The sequence below is a fragment of the Macrosteles quadrilineatus genome, unplaced genomic scaffold (assembly GCF_028750875.1).
Source record: "Macrosteles quadrilineatus isolate MER2022 unplaced genomic scaffold, UCM_ALF_1.0 Scaffold_4__1_contigs__length_99947679, whole genome shotgun sequence".
Taxonomy (NCBI): domain Eukaryota; kingdom Metazoa; phylum Arthropoda; class Insecta; order Hemiptera; family Cicadellidae; genus Macrosteles; species Macrosteles quadrilineatus.
Genome location: NW_026542597.1, coordinates 65,369,172 through 65,388,555, shown reverse-complemented (window position 1 = coordinate 65,388,555; position 19,384 = coordinate 65,369,172). Strand labels below are relative to the sequence as shown.

The 19,384-nt window shown below is 35.5% G+C and overlaps 1 protein-coding gene across 1 annotated transcript; it reads left to right on the top strand.

Annotated features, from left to right (window-relative positions):
• Window positions 1–261: 261 nt before the first annotated feature.
• Window positions 262–19,035, top strand: LOC128993493 (acetyl-CoA acetyltransferase, cytosolic-like). Its single transcript, XM_054417436.1, has 8 exons — window positions 262–461; window positions 2,003–2,124; window positions 2,495–2,607; window positions 11,761–11,960; window positions 12,521–12,750; window positions 13,622–13,807; window positions 14,672–14,834; window positions 18,772–19,035. The coding sequence occupies exons 1-8, from the start codon at window positions 416–418 to the stop codon at window positions 18,888–18,890; spliced, it is 1,179 nt and encodes a 392-aa protein (XP_054273411.1). The 5' UTR covers window positions 262–415; the 3' UTR covers window positions 18,891–19,035.
• The last annotated feature ends 349 nt before the right edge of the window (window positions 19,036–19,384 follow it).

The following is a 19,384-nucleotide window of genomic DNA, read 5'->3' as shown; positions in this document are numbered from 1 at the left end:
ATATAAATGTAGTAATTGTCCAATTACTATAGCACAAAAGGCCCCATAAAAGGTTAAAATATTGTATTAATACTATAAAAACTTCAACAAATAAAACCTTCAGTATGAAGTTGCAAATTGTAGTCACCTCTCGCAGGTAACGTGGATATGTTCAAGGTCGTCTTATGTAACCTGTACGTACATAGTCGTTTGTCAGTGTGCTGGAAGAGTGGTTAAGTTAGGTCTCTTTTTCATAACTTAATTGCAAGACCATACAGTATTGTCAAATATTCCAAGTACAGTATATGCCGTCAAGGTAATATTAATAACAAAGTGTGAGTGACATTTATGTCTGATATCCATTGAATGTTGGATGTTTATGCTGTAACAGAATTTTTAAGTGGATTACTAATTGTGAAAACTAATTAATTTCAATATGAAGACAGATATTGTTATTGTTTCTGCTGTTCGTACACCAATTGGTAAGTTAGAATTAAAAATGTTATATTTTCTGATATCACAGAATTTCAAATAATCCGTTGAATAAGATACAAGTTTTTAGATGTAAAATACTAGAACTGTTGTAATTTTTTTTAACAGAGGTATGTACATTAAAGGCAGCCAAGGTACATAATTAAATTAACTCCCAAAAAAGAGGAAAAAAATTGTATTAAATTTCTATAGTAAAATACACCATCAAACAGTTTTAACAAAATACATAACGTGGAAAAACTATTCTTTGTTTATAATTCAACCGCGGCATTTGGCCACAAAACCAATGGGAGGGTTTTATTTATATTTATAAATGTTACATATCACTAGAAAGAGTAGAACTAACCTTGAAAATTGAGGTTGGTAATAAATAACCAATTAACCATAGTGGTTATATTACAACATTTACAAAATAAAATAAAAAATCATTATTATTATGGTGCTGCTCTTTTATTAATTTCTGCTGCCTACAACTATATTTCTATTGGGCATTAATATAACATACAAAATAATTTACACTACTCAACAACAAACTAGACAACAACTAAACTATTGTTTAGTGAGTCGGTGGCTCAGTCGGTAGCGTCGCGGACTTCCCAAGGCAGCGATGTCGTGGGTTCGGATCCTGGTCACTGCCAATAACATTTTATCAGTACAGTTGTTCACCTTTGTACTGTACCGGCTCACTCCTTGCTTTGCTGTAAATGATCCACGCACGAGCGCTTAGTCTATGTGGACGGGCAAATGCAAGGTTAAAAAAGGCCGCCAACCTCTTAAAAAGTAGGTATTTTCTTCCTCTTAAAAACCTCTTATTTATAAGAGGTTTTTACAGTACCTCTTAAAGGTACTGTATATCAGTATGGTTTGAATATGTTTGCTTGATGGAAGTGATATAAAAAAATAGAATAAAATTTTAAAGTAATTTACAGTACCTCTTAAAAAGTAGTCATTTCTTCAGCCTTGAAACCTTGAATATAATGAGGGATTTTTATATCTTGTATCTATATCATCCTGTTAAAACTGATAACTGAATTTAGCACAAGTAGTGATCTTCCTGTTTTCCCAGTGTATCAGTACATCCAGGTTAGTTAAAAAATTGTGTAAATAAGCTACAAAAATATGAACAAAAGTTCCTGGTCAAACAAATAAATGACATACAGCCTCCAACTTTTTCAAGGAGTGGGGAAGGGATCGTAACTGCAACCAGTCACCTCTCTTCCCCCTGAAAGTCTTTGCTATCTATAGCATTTAAATCTTTTTGTGTTGTGAGGCAGGCACTAACATGTGGACAAGGCCAGAACCCAGCACGTCAGGCAGCGGTCAGAGCAGACGTACCTCTCTCTGTGCCTGCCTATCTTGTCAGTGTGCTATGCGGCTCTGGACTTAAGTAAGAAAATCTATAAAAGTCTATAAAAGTCAAAGAGAAAATCCACAATTTATCAGTAAAAATCAACTAAACTCAACCATCAATTATTGATAGCTGATTCATAAATCTACAAACGAGTATCTTTTATTTGGTCATCATTTGCAGGATCATTCTGTGGATCATTGTCTACCGTAAAGTCACACGAGCTAGGCTCAATAGTCATCAAGGAAGCGTTAAAGAGAGCTTCAGTCGATCCTGCAGATCTATCTGAAGTTATATTTGGCCAGGTTGGTTTTATGTTTTTACTACCTTTATCTATCTTTTACATACATTCTTCAGAGCCTTGAAACCTTGAATATAATGAGGGATTTTTATATCTTGTATCTATATCATCCTGTTAAAACTGATAATTGAATTTAGCACAAGTAGTGATCTTCCTGTTTTCCCAGTGTATCAGTACATCCAGGTTAGTTAAAAAATTGTGTAAATAAGCTACAAAAATATGAACAAAAGTTCCTGGTCAAACAAATAAATGACATACAGCCTCCAACTTTTTCAAGGAGTGGGGAAGGGATCGTAACTGCAACCAGTCACCTCTCTTCCCCCTGAAAGTCTTTGCTATCTATAGCATTTAAATCTTTTTGTGTTGTGAGGCAGGCACTAACATGTGGACAAGGCCAGAACCCAGCACGTCAGGCAGCGGTCAGAGCAGACGTACCTCTCTCTGTGCCTGCCTATCTTGTCAGTGTGCTATGCGGCTCTGGACTTAAGTAAGTAAAGAGACTTTAATAGATGAGTGAACGAAGTGAACGAATCTATGTATCGTGTATAGCGGAGTCGGAGAAAAGTTGTCCGCTGGAGTATGTGTGTGTGTGTGTGGGTGTGTGTGTTCGCACCTAAAACTCAAGAACCGTTGCACTTATAGCGTTCAAATTTTGCACAAATAATTATGACACCAGTGGGAAGACCTCATTAAAATTCTAGACGATTCCGATCAGTAGTAATTATAAAACCCTTAAAAACATTTTTAAATTTGTCCCATAAGAATAACATTAGGAGCTACCTTCTTCTTCTTTTTATTTGTTTACGTTTTGCAACCAACAATTTTGTTGTCTACTTAAGACAGAGAGAACGATCTTTACTCTAAGCTCTTTTATTCATGGAGTAAACAGTTTGGCGTCTATGTCTATATATCATTATAATTTCACAGCTTTCAATAATAAATTATTGAACTTTAATATATTAGTTGGCATTCATTTGTATACAGTTTATGTGCAGTATTAAAACTCAGCTTGACATCACAAATATGAATACATTTACTATTAAGCAGCTGTTTACATTGTCCAATTTAATCTGTGTCTATTCTATACTAAAACATGCTGTATACACCTATAAAATTATAAATGTTCCCAATTTTAACAAAAGATGTATAGTTATGAATAAATCGCATTAAGTATTTAAGCAAAATCATTGATAAAAAGTTGACGATGCATACAGGATACGAAGTGGCCACCTCACGTTTATCAACCGAGTACGCTATCCACTACACCACGAACAATTTTAAAATCAATGATGACGATACGGTTGTGTTGTTCCTAGATCCCAGTAACTAGCCCGGCAACAATGCTGGCAAACAGTTGAAGAACTTTCCACGATCCCAGTGGCTAACCCGCTTCAACAATTACTGGTACAGCTGTTGTGCATACATCGGTTTTTGTTTGAATGATGCTGTTTGAATGTTGAATTGTAGAGTACTTAATACAATTCAACCATTATCCATAATACAGTTCTATTATCTAGAATACAGAAAAATTCTTCATACAAGAGGTAAGTTAATAATCTTATAATAAATATAACAGTAATACTCTTTATAGCTGTTTGTTTAATAATACAGGTTACTACAAAATTAATAACAATCTGTCCTTTGTGGCATACTACATTACTTAGTGAAATTCCTGCCGATGGATTAGGCTAATCTTTGCGTACACGTTGAAAACAATAATTATTGTTAAATAAGTAACTTACTAGGCCTAGGCCTTTTTAGATCTGAAAGTACAATGTTGATTTTACAACAGCAACTTACATCTTTGTGGCTTTGGTTTAAGTTAGAGGTAAGTTTTTAAGCAATTAAAGACCATAAAATAAGAAAGGACTTAGCATATCTGTGTCCACTTAGATCAAAATGAATAACCAATTAAAATTAACTTAGGCCTATATGCTTCGTGATTTAATTAATAAGTATTAGATGTAGGGATGTCGTTTAACAAAAATACAAGGCCTAGCCTACCACCAATTTATTTAGGCCTATACTGTACTTACTAATCTGTAACACTACACACTATTGCAATAACATTAAACCTTAACTTAGTATAGTCTACAAGTAAGTTGTTAGGTTTCACTGGTTTAAGTTAAATTAGTCTATATAATTTGACGAATCGATTAACTTAAGTAACTTAGCTTATAAAGAAAACCTATTTTAACTTACTTTCATCAGTCTGTTTGGGAAATGATTAAAAAACAAAGTTAATTACAAATAATTCTGTCCATAAAATAAAATTATAAATGCCACAAATTAAAAAAATAGCCTACAGTAAAGAATAAATCACATTCTAAGCTAAAATTCTGTCAAAAAATTAGCGCTGCGAGTGGGTTTCGAACCCATACCTCCAGTTTCACAGCCGAGTACTGTAACCACTACACCACGACCACAGGTCACTGATCGGCTGTATCGTTGCGCTAGTGTTCCATAAAAGAATTACCAGCTGGTTGTACACACACGTTTACTAGCCACCTAAAACTACTATTATATTTTAATTCTATTAGCATTTGACTATAAACAGGATTCTATTAGACAACTGAAGGCAATGAGTTTTTGAGAAAAGCTTTGCCTCCACGTACTGTTATTTAAAATAAAGAATTATTGAGCGAAGCCATTGAATCTTGTATATATTATACTCCCTTTTTTATTTTGTACATAATCCTTGCGGAGGCTAAAGCAAACAGGAAATTTAACACAGTCGTAGTAACTAGCCAAAAGGCTACACGCGACAAAAACTAAAGACTATTTGCGGGTAAGGCATTAATCCAAAATAGTACAAATTGGAATAAAGGGCTTTTCTAAATGTGAATTTAAACTTTTAGAAATTTAATAAGAATCTCAAGGTGTTTGGTCATCATGGCATTATTTTCAATATAGGCCAGCAATAAAAAGGCAAACAATTAAAATATCCGTAACATATGTTTTTTAACAAATCATCTAAACTAGGTAGCATTACAAATACAGAACAAAAGGGCAAACAATCTGATTATAATACCTTGAGCACAATTTACTCAATAATCACAGAGAATTTGGTGAAAATACATTGAAAAAAAAAACATTGACACAAACAAATTGAAAACCTCCTCCGCCTTTTGTTGGTGGGGAAGTCCTTAAAAAGAATAACTAATAGATGAGTGAACGAAGTGAACGAATCTATGTATCGTGTATAGCGGAGTCGGAGAAAAGTTGTCCGCTTGTCTGTGAGTCCGTGAGTCCGTGAGTGTGTTCGCGTCAAATCTCAAGAACCGTTGCACTTATAGCGTTCAAATTTTGCACACATAACTATGACACCAGTGGGAAGAACCCATTAAAATTCTAGACGATTCCGTTCAGTAGTAATTATAAAACCCTAAAAAAACATTTTTAAATTCGTCCCATAAGAATGACATTAGGAGCTACCTTCTTCTTCTTTTTATTTGTTTACGTTTTGCGACCAAAAATTTTGTTGACTACTTAAGACAGAGAGAACGACTTTTACTCTAAGCTATTTCATTCATGGAGTAAACAGTTTGGCGTCTATGAATATATATCATTATAATTTCACAGCTTTCAGAATAATGTTATTTAAGTTAATTAAATTTCACAACTTTCTGAATAATAAATTGAACTTTACAATATTAATCGGCAGTTATATACCGTTTATAATCAGTATTAAAATTCACATTTAAATTAAAAATATATACAGGGTGGCTGAAAAGTAACTACCACCCCCCCTTAACTTTTCAACCATTTGAGATATTTGAAATCCGTTTGCGGCAAACTTCTAAGATGTGAGGGGCTACAATAGTTAGTCGAGTTTGGTATCATTTTATAGGTCTTGACGAAACAAAACAATCGACGTAAAGAAAACTAAAATCGGCCCACTAATAACAAAATGGCACTCTAAAACAATTTAAATCTACAGAACCATGAGGAGGGCTTAAAGTAACTTGCACCCCCCCCCCCCTTAACTTTTCAACCATTTGAGATATTTGAAATCTGTTTGCGGCAAACTTCTAAGATGTGAGGGGCTACAATAGTTATGGTAAATTTTGAAAATTTTACCCTTAGGGGTAGCGGAGGTAGGGGGTAGCTCAAAATTTTCAAATAGCAAGTATAGTCGAGTTTGGTATCGTTTTATAGGTCTTGACAAAACAAAACAAACGACGTAAAGAAAACTAAAATCGGCCCACTAATAACAAAATGGCGCCCAAAAACAATTCAAATCCAATCATCCATGATAATGAAAATTTTCGTTAAAAAGTCTTTTAAGAAATGGTAGAAAAAATTACCTTTTATTTGATGAGATGCTCGAATTGCTTTCCCTGTACCTCCATGCAGTAGTACAATCTCTGTTGAAACATGTTCCTTACATTTTGGAAAGTTTGATTGTTTATTTTTCTGCATTCTGTTTCTATCCGTAGTCTTAATTCTTCGAGGGACCTTGGCTGTGAGGTATAAACCGTTGACTTTAAATGGCCCCATAGAAAAAAATCTAATGGATTTAGGTCCAGTGATCGGGCTGGCCATTCAATACTACCTCTTCGACCAATCCAATGATTAGGAAATTCAATGTTCAGTGTATCCCTTGCATCCCTAGCATAATGTGGAGGAGCTCCATCTTGTTGAAAATACACGTTATCTCTATTGAAAATTGGGTTTCCATCTGGTGTTGCAGTTGTTTCTATTAAGTTGTTAATAGCTGGAATTATTTGTGTGATTAGCATGTTATTGTATGCTGTGCCATTTAAATTACCATTTATGATAAAAGGACCTATGATGAAGTTACCAATGATTCCAGCCCAAACGTTTAGCCTCTGCGGGTGTTGAGTGTGACTTTCTCGGTACCAGTGGGGGTTCTCTTGCGCCCAATACCTACAGTTATGCCGGTTAATGTGTCCGTTAAGTTGGAATGAAGCCTCGTCACTAAAAACTATTTCGAAAGTAGAGATTTCTCTAGACTCCAACTTCTGTGTCATTAATTCACAAAATTCAATTCTTCTATCAAAGTCATCTTCAGACAGTTCCTGGACTAACGTGATCTTATATGGATGGAATTTGTGGTTTTTTAAAACTTTGTTCACTGCCCACCTACTTATATTATGTTGTTGCGCAACTCTTCTTGCAGATTTGTGAGGATTAACAGAAAACTCTGCTAAAACTCCTGCTTCTGTTAATTCACCTGTGCTGGGCCGACCGGATCTGGGCTCATCCACAACACTCCCTGTACGATGAAACTTTTGTACTAGAATAGACACAGCTTTTCTAGTGATTTGATGTTCAGGATGCCTTTCGTTAAAGGCGTCAGTTGCTCCACTGTAAGTGCCAGTTTGCCCAAACAGTAAAACAATTTGCACTCTTTCTTCTAACGAAAAAACCATGACAAATAACAAACCAACATACAACAATCAAAAAGTAGCAATAGTGTAGGCCTGCAGTTTGGTTATGTACGATATGGGCAGTTTTCAGTACTGTACTACTGAACTTTCACCTAGAGAAAGAATTCGACAAACAAACAAAAAAGGAAAATGGACAGGAATAACTGATAACAGCAATTATGGAGTTTGGGATTTTCCAGACACTGTTTACTGACCACGCATCTTATTAGCAATGATCCGAAATAGAAAAAAACTTTGGCTGGATACAAATTGAAAGTAAATTAAAATTAGCCTTTTTTACCACCAAATTGCAATTTTCTGATAAGGATGTAATTTATTAAAAGTATTTTTTAGCTGCCATTTCGTTATTATTTGGCCGATTTTAGTTTTCTTTACGTCGATTGTTTTGTTATGTCAAGACCTATAAAACGATACCAAACTCGACTATACTTGCTATTTGAAAATTTTGAGCTACCCCCTACCCCCGCTACCCCTAAGGGTAAAATTTTCAAAATTTACCATAACTATTGTAGCCCCTCACATCTTAGAAGTTTGCCGCAAATAGATTTCAAATATCTCAAATGGTTGAAAAGTTAAGGGGGGGGTGCAAGTTACTTTTCAGCCCTCCTCATGGTTCTGTAGATTTAAATTGTTTTAGAGCGCCATTTTGTTATTAGTGGGCCGATTTTAGTTTTCTTTACGTCGATTGTATTGTTTCGTCAAGACCTATAAAATGATACCAAACTCGACTATACTTGCCATTTGAAAATTTTGAGCTACCCCCTACCCCCGCACCCCTAAGGGTAAAATTTTCAAAATTTACCATAACTATTGTAGCCCCTCACATCTTAGAAGTTTGCCGCAAACGGATTTCAAATATCTCAAATGGTTGAAAAGTTAAGGGGGGGTGGTAGTTACTTTTCAGCCACCCTGTATGTTTATATTTAGAACAAAGCAGCTTTTTACATTATTCAATTTAATGTTGGCATTGAATATTAAATATTCAAAGATGTTAGTAATACTAAAATGCTATGCGAAGGGGGGGGGGGGGGAAACAGGTCCACGACGTAGATAGTGGTAAAGGAAGCGGAAAAGTGAGCAGTGCGGAGTGTGGAAATCCTTTGTGACTGTTAAATTAATATATCTGTAATAGGTACTTAAATGCTATGGAAAGAGAGGGAAACAGGTCTACGATGTAGGGAGTAGTCATGGCGAGCGCTCCGGAGTGTGGAAAGCCTATGTGACAGTTAGAATAATGTATCTACAATTCTAAAAACGCAATGGGAAGGGAGAGAAACAGGTCCACGACGTAGGAAGTGGTGAAGGAAGTAGTCAAGGCGAGTAGTCCGGAGTGTGGGAACCCTTTGTGACAGTTAGATTAATGTATCTGCAATAATAAAATGCTAAAGGAAGGGAGGGAAACAGGTCCACGACGTAGGAAGTGGTGAAGGAAGTAGTCAAGGCGAGCAGTCCAGAGTGTGGGGACCATTTGTGACAGTTAGGTTAATGTACCTGCAATACTAAAATGCTAAAGGAAGGGAGGGAAACATGTCCACGACGTAGGAAGTGGTGATGGGCGTAGTTGAGGCGAGCAGTCCGGAGTGTGGGAACCCTTTGTGACAGATAGATTAATGGATCTGCAATAATAAAATTCTAAAGGAAGGGAGGGAAACAGGTCCACGACGTAGGAAGTGGTGAAGGAAGTAGTCAAGGCGAGCAGTCCAGAGTGTGGGGACCATTTGTGACAGTTAGGTTAATGTACCTGCAATACTAAAATGCTATAGGAAGGGAGGGAAACATGTCCACGACGTAGGAAGTGGTGATGGGCGTAGTTGAGGCGAGCAGTCCGGAGTGTGGGAACCCTTTGTGACAGATAGATTAATGGATCTGCAATAATAAAATTCTAAAGGAAGGGAGGGAAACAGGTCCACGACGTAGGAAGTGGTGAAGGAAGTAGTCAAGGCGAGCAGTCCAGAGTGTGGGGACCATTTGTGACAGTTAGGTTAATGTACCTGCAATACTAAAATGCTATAGGAAGGGAGGGAAACATGTCCACGACGTAGGAAGTGGTGATGGGCGTAGTTGAGGCGAGCAGTCCGGAGTGTGGGAACCCTTTGTGACAGATAGATTAATGGATCTGCAATAGTAAAATGCTAAAGGAAGGGAGGGAAACCGGTCCACGACGTAGGAAGTGGTGAAGGAAGTAGTCAAGGCGAGCAGTTCGGAGTGTGGGAACCCTTTGTGACAGTTAGGTTAATGTACCTGCAATAATAAAATGCTAAGGGAAGGGAGGGAAACATGTCCACGACGTAGGAAGTGGTGAAGGAAGTAGTCAAGGCCATTAGTCCGGAGGGTGGGAACCCTTTGTGACAGATAGATTAATGGATCTGAAATAATAAAATGCTAAAGGAATGGAGGGAAACAGGTCCACGACGTAGGAAGTGGTGAAGGAAGTAGTTGAGGCGAACATTCAGGAGTGTAGAAACCCTTCATTAGTTATATAAACATACAGTATATTGGATTTTTAATCATTTTTAGATTAAATAATTACGATGTTGTTGTTTTAAATCATCATTGTAAGCCATACGATATTTTTATGAGATTCCTTACACCATGCCTTGGCAATTAGGTTAAGTTAGATTAGTTCAGTTTGGCTTAGTTTTGTTTATGATAGGCCTCATAACTAATATGGAAATAGGCTTTATTTAATCAAAAGACATTTTGTACAGGAACGATGGATTTACCTCCTGTCGATAAGTGTTGGAAATCCATTACGTATATTACCAATGACTGGTTAATTAATGGGTAGAAGTTAGGATTGTTGTTTACTAAGATTTGGTTGATTTGCCCATACAAATAACATTGTGTCACCAGTGACACCGGTAAGTAGGCTAGGTGTGGGTGGACTCTTTCATTACTGCGCTCATGTTCACTCATCCCGTTACGCGCAGAATAAGCGTACTACTAGTTTATGTACATGGCTTAAATAATTTAGAAATCAAATGTAACCGTCTAACCAGTAGACATTTATATAGTGACTAGCTGACCCGGCGAACTTCGTATCGCCTAAGTTATAGGTTTCCCCTAAGACAGACCGATGGAAAGAAAGTACCGTTACGTTTAATTTTCAAGATGATCTCGTTCGCATCGCTCAATCACGTCCTGGTTGAAGTTCGTTCGCTACGCTCACTCACCTTTGGGTTGAAGTTCGTTCGCTACGCTCACTCACCTTTGGGTTGGAGCTCGTTCGCTACGCTCACTCACCTTTAGGTTGGAGCTCGTTCGCTGCGCTCACTTGCCTTCAGGTTAGCTCGTTCGCTACGCTCACTCGCCTCCAGGTTGAAGTTCGTTCGCTACGCTCACTCACCTTTTGGTTGCAAATTGGCTGTTGTCATAAATGTAAAAGAAATAATAGTGCTGCACCCTGTTGGTAATCCTTGTAACTTTAATGCTATTGAACATCATAGAACAGAACCAACTTGTTTAAATGAAACAGCTGTTAAAATTCATTAATTCCATTTCTCATAAGGTTAACATGGGAAACTCCAGAGCCACTGGGGCGGAGCCCTTTTAAGAATTTCGAAACGGGAAATAGTTTACGTCCGATTCGCATACCTACAGAATTTACACACCAAATTTCATAACGATCGGTGAAGTCGTTCCGGAGGAGTTTGCAGACAAACACTGTGACACGAGAATTTTATATATTAGATTTAGATACCTATCATCATACTTAAGATGCAGAAATGGACATTTCTAGTGATCTGAAATACTTATATTTTCACGTCACTGTTGCTCTAAAATCAGGAACTAGATGAAAATAAGTTTGATTCAGAACAAAATTGATTAAAAAAATTTACAGAATTTTGTTATAACTTATTAACTTATACAAGGAAGAGGAAAATTCCCCACAAGGTCTGCAAGTATAGCCAGAAAGATACTGTCTGATGATATTGTACGGTTAGCTAAGTGGTTTAGTGGTTATAATGCTGACCTTCAAATCTGAATATTGCTGGTTCAATCTAGCGAGGTTTGATTCTGGAACCACATGCAATTAGTCATTGAGCTATCATAATAATGCCATATAGGTTAAGAATAAGATATTAGTCAGTTCACTTACAATAAATATGATAAATGCCTAAAGAAAGCAAAATAAAAAATATTTTACTGTATGAGGAGGATCATGACTGGAATCCCCACACATCTTGAATAACACAAGGAGTATTTCTAGATAATGTTCTACACAGGTCGGTTGTCGTGGGATGTCGTAATATATTGGCTGGTGATGCCAAAGTGGTGCTCTGCGGGGGCATGGAGACTATGTCTGGGGCCCCACACTTTACACACCTGCGTGCGGGGGTCAAGTTGGGGGCGGCCACTCTCACTGATCATATCCTCAATGATGGACTCACTGATGCCTTCCACAATATACACATGGGCGAGACTGGTGAGAAATATATGTTTAGTTGCAGTGTACAAGTTATTATTTCATGTTTAAATTGATGAATGACAATTTATTTCCAAAATCAAATTAGAATCATGTATGGATTGTGTCTACTATCATAACCTTGCATTGAATTTAAAAAAAAACTTCCTAAAAATCTTGAAAGTGCCCGCTAACTGTCATAAAATAAAAATGGCTTTAGAGATCCAATTGAGCAAATATTTCACTAAAAATACATAACAGTAAATCATGTGACTTTTCATAACCTACGATTATGAATCAAATGAATCTAAAAATTTCATTTGCATGTGTCGTAGCCAATTTTAGAATGAAAATGAGCGCAATTGTAACTCGGCCATTGATTAACAGAGTGTACTGAAATTACTATTACTGATTTCTGACAAATACGGGGCGGTCCGTAACGTAAGTTAACTTTTTAATCAAACTGAAAAGGTCTTTTACTATATCCATCTTTTACTATCCATAGTCAATGGTAACATTCACAACATCAGTTAACACAGTCACAATGACAAACCAGAGCCTTCTAGAATTCTTTGTTCTAGCTGAGAATTTAGCAGTCATGTACAACATATCAAGAGAAGAACAAGATAAGCAAGCTCTAGAATCCCAACAGAGGGCTGCCAAAGCTTTGAAAGAAGGACATTTCACTGATGAAGTTGTTCCTGTCACAATTAAAACATCAAAAGGGGAACAAGTTTTGTTGGAGGACGAGTATCCAAAGCCCAATACCACTCTTGAGTCATTGGCCAAACTTGAACCGGTTTTTGTCAAGGTAACCTCTGCTCACTTAACACGAGCTAGCTAAAAAGTTTACAAGATAAATTCATTTGTTTGCATGTATTCTCTTGGCCTCCAAAATAACTTCACGCATATGGCTTCCTAAAAATGCTTAGTACATTTTAGTAAATGCCCAATACAAATGTTTAATCCGTTTAATCCTACAAAAACTTTAGTATGAAAAGCTCACTGTTTTGTGGATGGTCTCAGAAGATGCAAAAACACTATGTCTTGGGAAATCATATACATTGCAATATTATAATATAACTAAAAAGGTTTCAATCATTTTAGCCTCTGGATTGCTTATATATAATCAATTGATAATGTAAACTCTTACCTTAGCAATCCTTACTGTGGTTATCCGATATTAATTTCGGACCCGTAGGTCAGTAGGTCCATCTTCAGTCGGATTCTAGGGAGAACAAATTAATAATCTACTTATAAATCCTACTTATAGGATCCACGTGTTTCCTGACTAAAGTGAGGCTATCCCATTTTTTGAAAACCATGGTTTTTACCCCTAATCTTTGTGTAGTATTCATGTCGACTGTAATTTGTATCGTTTTAAGTGTCAACATACTTTCTACAAAACCCATTGGGTGGATCCTATTATAAGTATTTGGTCTCCCTAGATTTTCGACTGAAGATGGACATACGGGTCCAAAATTAATATTGGATAACCACAATAAGGATTGCTAAGGTAAGAGCTTACATTATCAATTGATGAAAAAGGTTTCTTAGGATATAAAGCAAATTAATTTGCAAATGCACTAAAAACTTTTAGCCATTTTTTCAAATCATTTGATATCATACAATGCATGATCATTGAGCACTATATAAATACTGACTGTCACTGTGATGTACAGGGGGGGACAGTGACAGCTGGTAATGCGTCGGGAATGAACGATGCAGCAGCTGCTGTGGTTCTGATGTCTGCTGAGGAAGCTGGTGTACGAGGATTGGCACCCCTGGCTCGTGTTGTGGCATACAGTGAGGCTGGCTGCAACCCTAAGATCATGGGCATCGGGGTAGTTCCTGCTGTCAAAATGGTGGTATGTGCGAGATACTTTATATTTACTAGCTATTTATAAACATATGATTGATTAAACACTTCTTCAACATGAATTTTTACTTAACTCAGTCCACAGACAAGGCCTATGTAGACTTTTTCCTTTGCGTTTTTGTTGCTGGTAGGGTCTGTTCTTGGTTTTAACTATAAAATTTTGTTTTTCAGTGGGTTTAAAAGCATGAACATACTATTTTAGTTTCTCCATGTAGGCCTTTATAGAAAATTAAAAGATAAATTTTTTTCCTAATATAGAGCACTATCTCTCCCTCCTCTTCAACACCATAGTAATATTCCCCCGTTTGAATCTTTGAATGTTCTAGTTACGTCTATGACTAAAAATAATAAAATCAAATATTGATTTGAAATTACTTAAGTACCGGTACTGTATTGTTAAAAGTATAACAAAATCTATATAAATAAAAATGAATCCTTTTTTTGATATTCCATAACTCGAGTACAAGTGCGAATTGGATGATTCTTTTTTGTTGTGTTCCTTAGTGCCAGGGGAAAGTTTTTATGTAAGGCTATCCATAAGCTGTAAAAAATAAACTTTTGAAATCACCTAAATGCTCTGTTTCTTACTTTTTTAGGAAACTGTTGGATATTTGATTAAATATTATAATATTGTTTGGTTGTATACAGTAAAATAAAATTAGAAAACAAAATTACATTTTTGAATTATTATTATAACTAGTAAACCACCCAATTGTCAACTACATTTTTCAAGCCACTAAGTCAAAGGATAAAATAATAGAATTTAAACTTAATTAAGAATGATTATCATATACAAAAACAAATTTGTTACTGATGATGGATTTAAATTGTAATATTTCATGTTAATTGTTAGCTAGAGAAAGCAGGTTGGACAAAGGACGATGTGGATGTTTACGAACTCAATGAAGCATTTGCAGCTCAAGCTCTGGCCGTTGTGAGAGAGCTAGGAGTAGATCCGGCCAAGGTAAACATCAATGGAGGAGCCATAGCCCTGGGCCATCCCATCGGAGCTTCGGGTATGTACACAATCAAACTCATCTACATACATTTATGTTGTACCTTGGAATAACACTATTGACTTTTGGGTACTGAAAAAAATAGAAAGTATCAGCAATCTTAGTACCAGCAGTAAGTACAATCAGATTTTGTAAAAATTAAATTTCCCGACTATTTGATGGGTTTTTTTTATGGGAAAATCATAATTAAAAATCCAAATGGAATCCAAAATCTGGAGAGACCTGATTTCATCTAAATCGGACGTCATGGTCCTTAGCTCTGTACATATCCACACATAGACAGACATCACTTTGAAAACCACTTTTTGGGTTTAGGGAGACCCAAAACAAATATATCCACCCAAAACTCAAACTCAAAATCTTGACGAAAACCATACACAACTTTTTTATATACTATGTATAGGTGGAGATAATAAAAATACCTTTTTTTATATTTTACTCAGCGTGTCTCTTTTTTATATTATTTTTTTTATTGAGAGCAAGGTAAAATTACACATGCTCTCAGTCCTTGAGGGTAGTGTAGAACTCACTAGGCAAAAACATCCTAAAAGTTATGAGCATACCAACAATAAGCCCCTCCCCTCCATTCAGTAAGTGGGAGAGCGATCACATCATTTGGCGGAAAGCTAGCAAGTCTCATATTTCCAGAACAAGTATTTTCAACTATTCTTATACCATATTTAGTCATTATTGTTACATATTTTGTATTCATTTATAAACATTTTGTGGGTCCAAAATAAAAACAACTTTTTCCTCCCAAACTGAAATATTCAGTAGGTAATTCAAGCCCAAACTTACACCATAGAATGTCCTACAGAGAATATTAAAGAGACTGCTGGTACATCTGTCGTATGCTCTGTAATTATGTAATAAAGTAATATTCAAAATGGTGGGGGTTCCAAGGTGGATCAAAAGATTCTAGGCTTATATTGGGCTGGTTTCTTCTAAAGTACACTAATTAATATTTAAATAGGCTATGAGCTCTTAATCCAGGGAGGGGTGGTCGTGCCGGTTCGAATGATATATTAGGCTTCTTTAAAATGCAAATAATTTAATTTAGTTATTGTTCTGAAATAAGTTAAGCTAGGTTCATGATGCTATTAATATAGGCTAATAATGTTAATGTCCAAAGAAAGATTCCAAATGGTTTCACTGAATTTAATGAAATAAAATAGAATTTGAAGATTAAATTTTGAATAAAAGTTCAATTTGAAATATGTATATCTTGATGAGTTGAGTTTTTGGGCCTAGTAGGCTGTACTGATTAAATGTCCAATGAAGATTAAATTTGTCCTTAGTTAAATAAGATGGATGATGGTTACCAAATTTGGAGTGTCTGTCTTCTTATAGCCTAAATTGGTACTCTTCAATGCACTTGTCCAATACTTTTGGATGATGAGAAATTTAAAATATAGGTTTTACTTTGGGATTATAAATTTTAGTTTAAATCAAACACAATTTCCAATAGAATGATGTTCACACTGTGAAGAGTTGGCAGGATCTGGGGAGAGGCAATGGTAGAAGCTCAGGAAGTCCATGTCCATTGTTGCAATGATGCACAGCTGGTGAAATTTACATGAATGACACTTGCCACAGTAATTTTGATTTTCTTTGGATAATTTTGAAAAATAATACTATATTTAAGATGTTATTACTATATTGCAATTTTCTTACAATTATATATTATTCTAAATAAATGATTATTGTTGGTTTTTGATGAGTACTTAATAGGTATGGAGAGAATTTGCATAAATATTATATTGTAACATAAAATAGGATGATGTTTCTGTGGGGTGATGGGATATTATATAACATTGAACAAAATTTGATAAAATAACACATTAACAAGGAGAAACATATTAAATAACTGATAATACATTATCAGGGGCATTAACAGACATTATGAGAGAAAATATACAAAATAATAGAGAAATTAATGTTAATGATGAATGAATGACATATAATATTACAAATTATCCCCACAGAAATCTGTATGCTATGAAATGAAATACAGATTTCGACAAAATATGAAATGGAATCATGAATCATTAATATGAATGATACTTACAGATAGGTATGAATAACATTAAATGATTGATTTTCTGGATGATAGAACATTGGGTGATAATACAATAAAATTATAATATAAATTAACAAATGTGTAGGACAATAACATTAAAAGGGGGAAAATAGAATAGAGTGTTCATGGCCTGGCATGGGAAGAAAGGGATATTATGGCTGTTGTTCCATACTGTTCAATACCAAATAACTTTATTGTTTCTTTGTTATTAAGGAGATCACAGTTTATTAGTAAGTGAGTATTGTTTATAAACTTTATCACCTGGGTATCAGTTTATGGAAAACACAATTTATGGGGTCACGCACTCGCGATTAAGGTCCATGGCACAATTTGGTTAGAGATGATGATGCACAAAAGTCTGTTGATGGATGAAACACATTATGAAATTTATTGATATAGAATGTCTTCGAGGGTAGGGTCATCATTATCTATCTCGTCGATCACAGCTTCTATTGCTCGGGTTGGTTCCAAATATTTCTTGAGGGCTGATATATGGTAGGGGCCGTATAAAACATCTTCATCTTCTTTGGTCACGTGGAATGTGGATTTTCCTAAGATTTTCTTTATAATAAAAGGTCCTTCGTATATTTCGAATAATTTCGCTGTCTCGCCGTATATAGCTCTAGAGAGGTGGTGAGATCGGATTAAAACTTTATCATTGATCTTGAGGGTTTGAGGTTTTCGATTTTCATTTAGTTTGGACGATCGTTTCAGGCGTTTTTCTTCAAGTCTTCGTTTTGCTAGGAGTAACTTTTGTTCAATGGGAGTATCACTATTGAATGTGTTTTCAGCTAAATAGTGGTCCCAAAACCGTTGGTCTTTGATTCCTAACTGAAGTTCATTAGGTGTATATCCTGTGGATTCATGATAGGAATCGCGCCACTCATCCTACACTCATCCTTCACTCATATTTGGGTTAAAATACGCACATAGTGGCGTCCCCATCTTAAATAATTGATAATTGATAATTGATAATTGATAATTGGTATTTTCGCTTTCTAAAGGAACATATGATTATAACACTGTTAGTGTTAAATTTCCTTTTAGCGAATTTCCCATATAGGGAATAAGCTATTACCGTAGTACTCATGGTAAGACCTGGACCCGGGACCGATTTTTTTTTTCGTTTTGAGGTCCCTAGAGGCCAAAAACACCATCCGTTCAAATTCATATAGGTACAGTATATATATATATTTATATATATATATATGTGTCCGTTAGCGCGATAACTCGAGCAAAAATGATCCGATTTTGATGAAATTTGGTACAAACGTGTAAACCTACGTTTATTCTAACGAGTTCGCGAATCAGCATGATCGGACCACGGGAACGGGGGTTTATGGGGGCTTTTATGGGGTAAAAATGGGTTTTTCCCATTTTTGACCCAAAAAACATAAAATTTTGCAATTTCTTTCTAAACTATTTTGTAGAGCTTAAAAAAACAAATAATTTAGTATATTGAAGCCGTTATAATGCGCCTAATGGTTACGGAGAAAATTCCAAAAAATTGTAAATTTAAAATTCCCATGTTATTCTTATGGAGAATAAGTAAACTGTTGTAGTTTGCTTGTTTATTAACATATTTTGCCCAAATTTGGAAAATGTTTTTATGTCAACGATACTAACTATTAACTACTAACTATTAAGATTTTACATAAAAAAACCCTTTTACCCTCCTTGTTGCAGCAAACCAATGTTTTAAACTGATTCTATTTAAATAGGGAATAAATGTGATATTTTTAAGGAGACATTTTAGTGAAAATCCATTCAAGGAAATGGAAATTCGCTTAGTCTGCAGGTTTGCTGCGGCGGGGGTATTTTATATCTAACTTAGGTATATTTTTTTGGCTTCCACAGGTACCAGAGTGCTGGTAACACTGCTGTATGCTCTTCGCCGCTCCGGTGGTAAACGTGGGGTCTGCTCTTTATGTGTGGGAGGAGGAATGGGCATAGCAATGGCGGTTGAAATCATCTGAACAATAATACTTTCATGCCTCATTAAGTGTCAAACATAAGGCTTTAACGGCTTATTGTTTTTTGTATTTATGTATACACATATTGTGTGAAGAATTGTGAGCTAAACAAATTACTCGCTTGAATAAATAAATTCTTAAAAATTATTATCATTTTTTTGACTTTATCTAATTTACAATCCGTTCAAAAGTTGAACAATAAGCAAATAATATTAATAACAATAAAACATTAACTTGAAGAACATGAGCCATATGAATCCAAGATTCATATGGTGTGTTATTGACCACTTTCAACACTAACTAATAAAGAGAATTTCGACAACACTTAGACAAATCTGAATGGGAGGTCCAAAATCGAATGTCGCTTCAGTCTGTAAATGGTGTTGTGATTGTCCAATAGATTTAGTGCAAGATGATTTGATTGATTTTTCAATTTGATATTGAAATCCTCACAAGATTTTGTAACTGCTTCCTTGACTGTTTGAATTCTAAGATCA

Excerpts from the sequence above, each read along its gene's own strand:
- LOC128993493 (XM_054417436.1), top strand. The coding sequence starts at position 416 with ATGAAGACAGATATTGTTATTGTTTCTGCTGTTCGTACACCAATTG. Across the intron at positions 462-2,002 it reads TGCTGTTCGTACACCAATTG|GATCATTCTGTGGATCATTG; the intron begins GTAAGTTAGAAT and ends CATCATTTGCAG. Across the intron at positions 2,608-11,760 it reads CTATGCGGCTCTGGACTTAA|GTCGGTTGTCGTGGGATGTC; the intron begins GTAAGTAAAGAG and ends TGTTCTACACAG.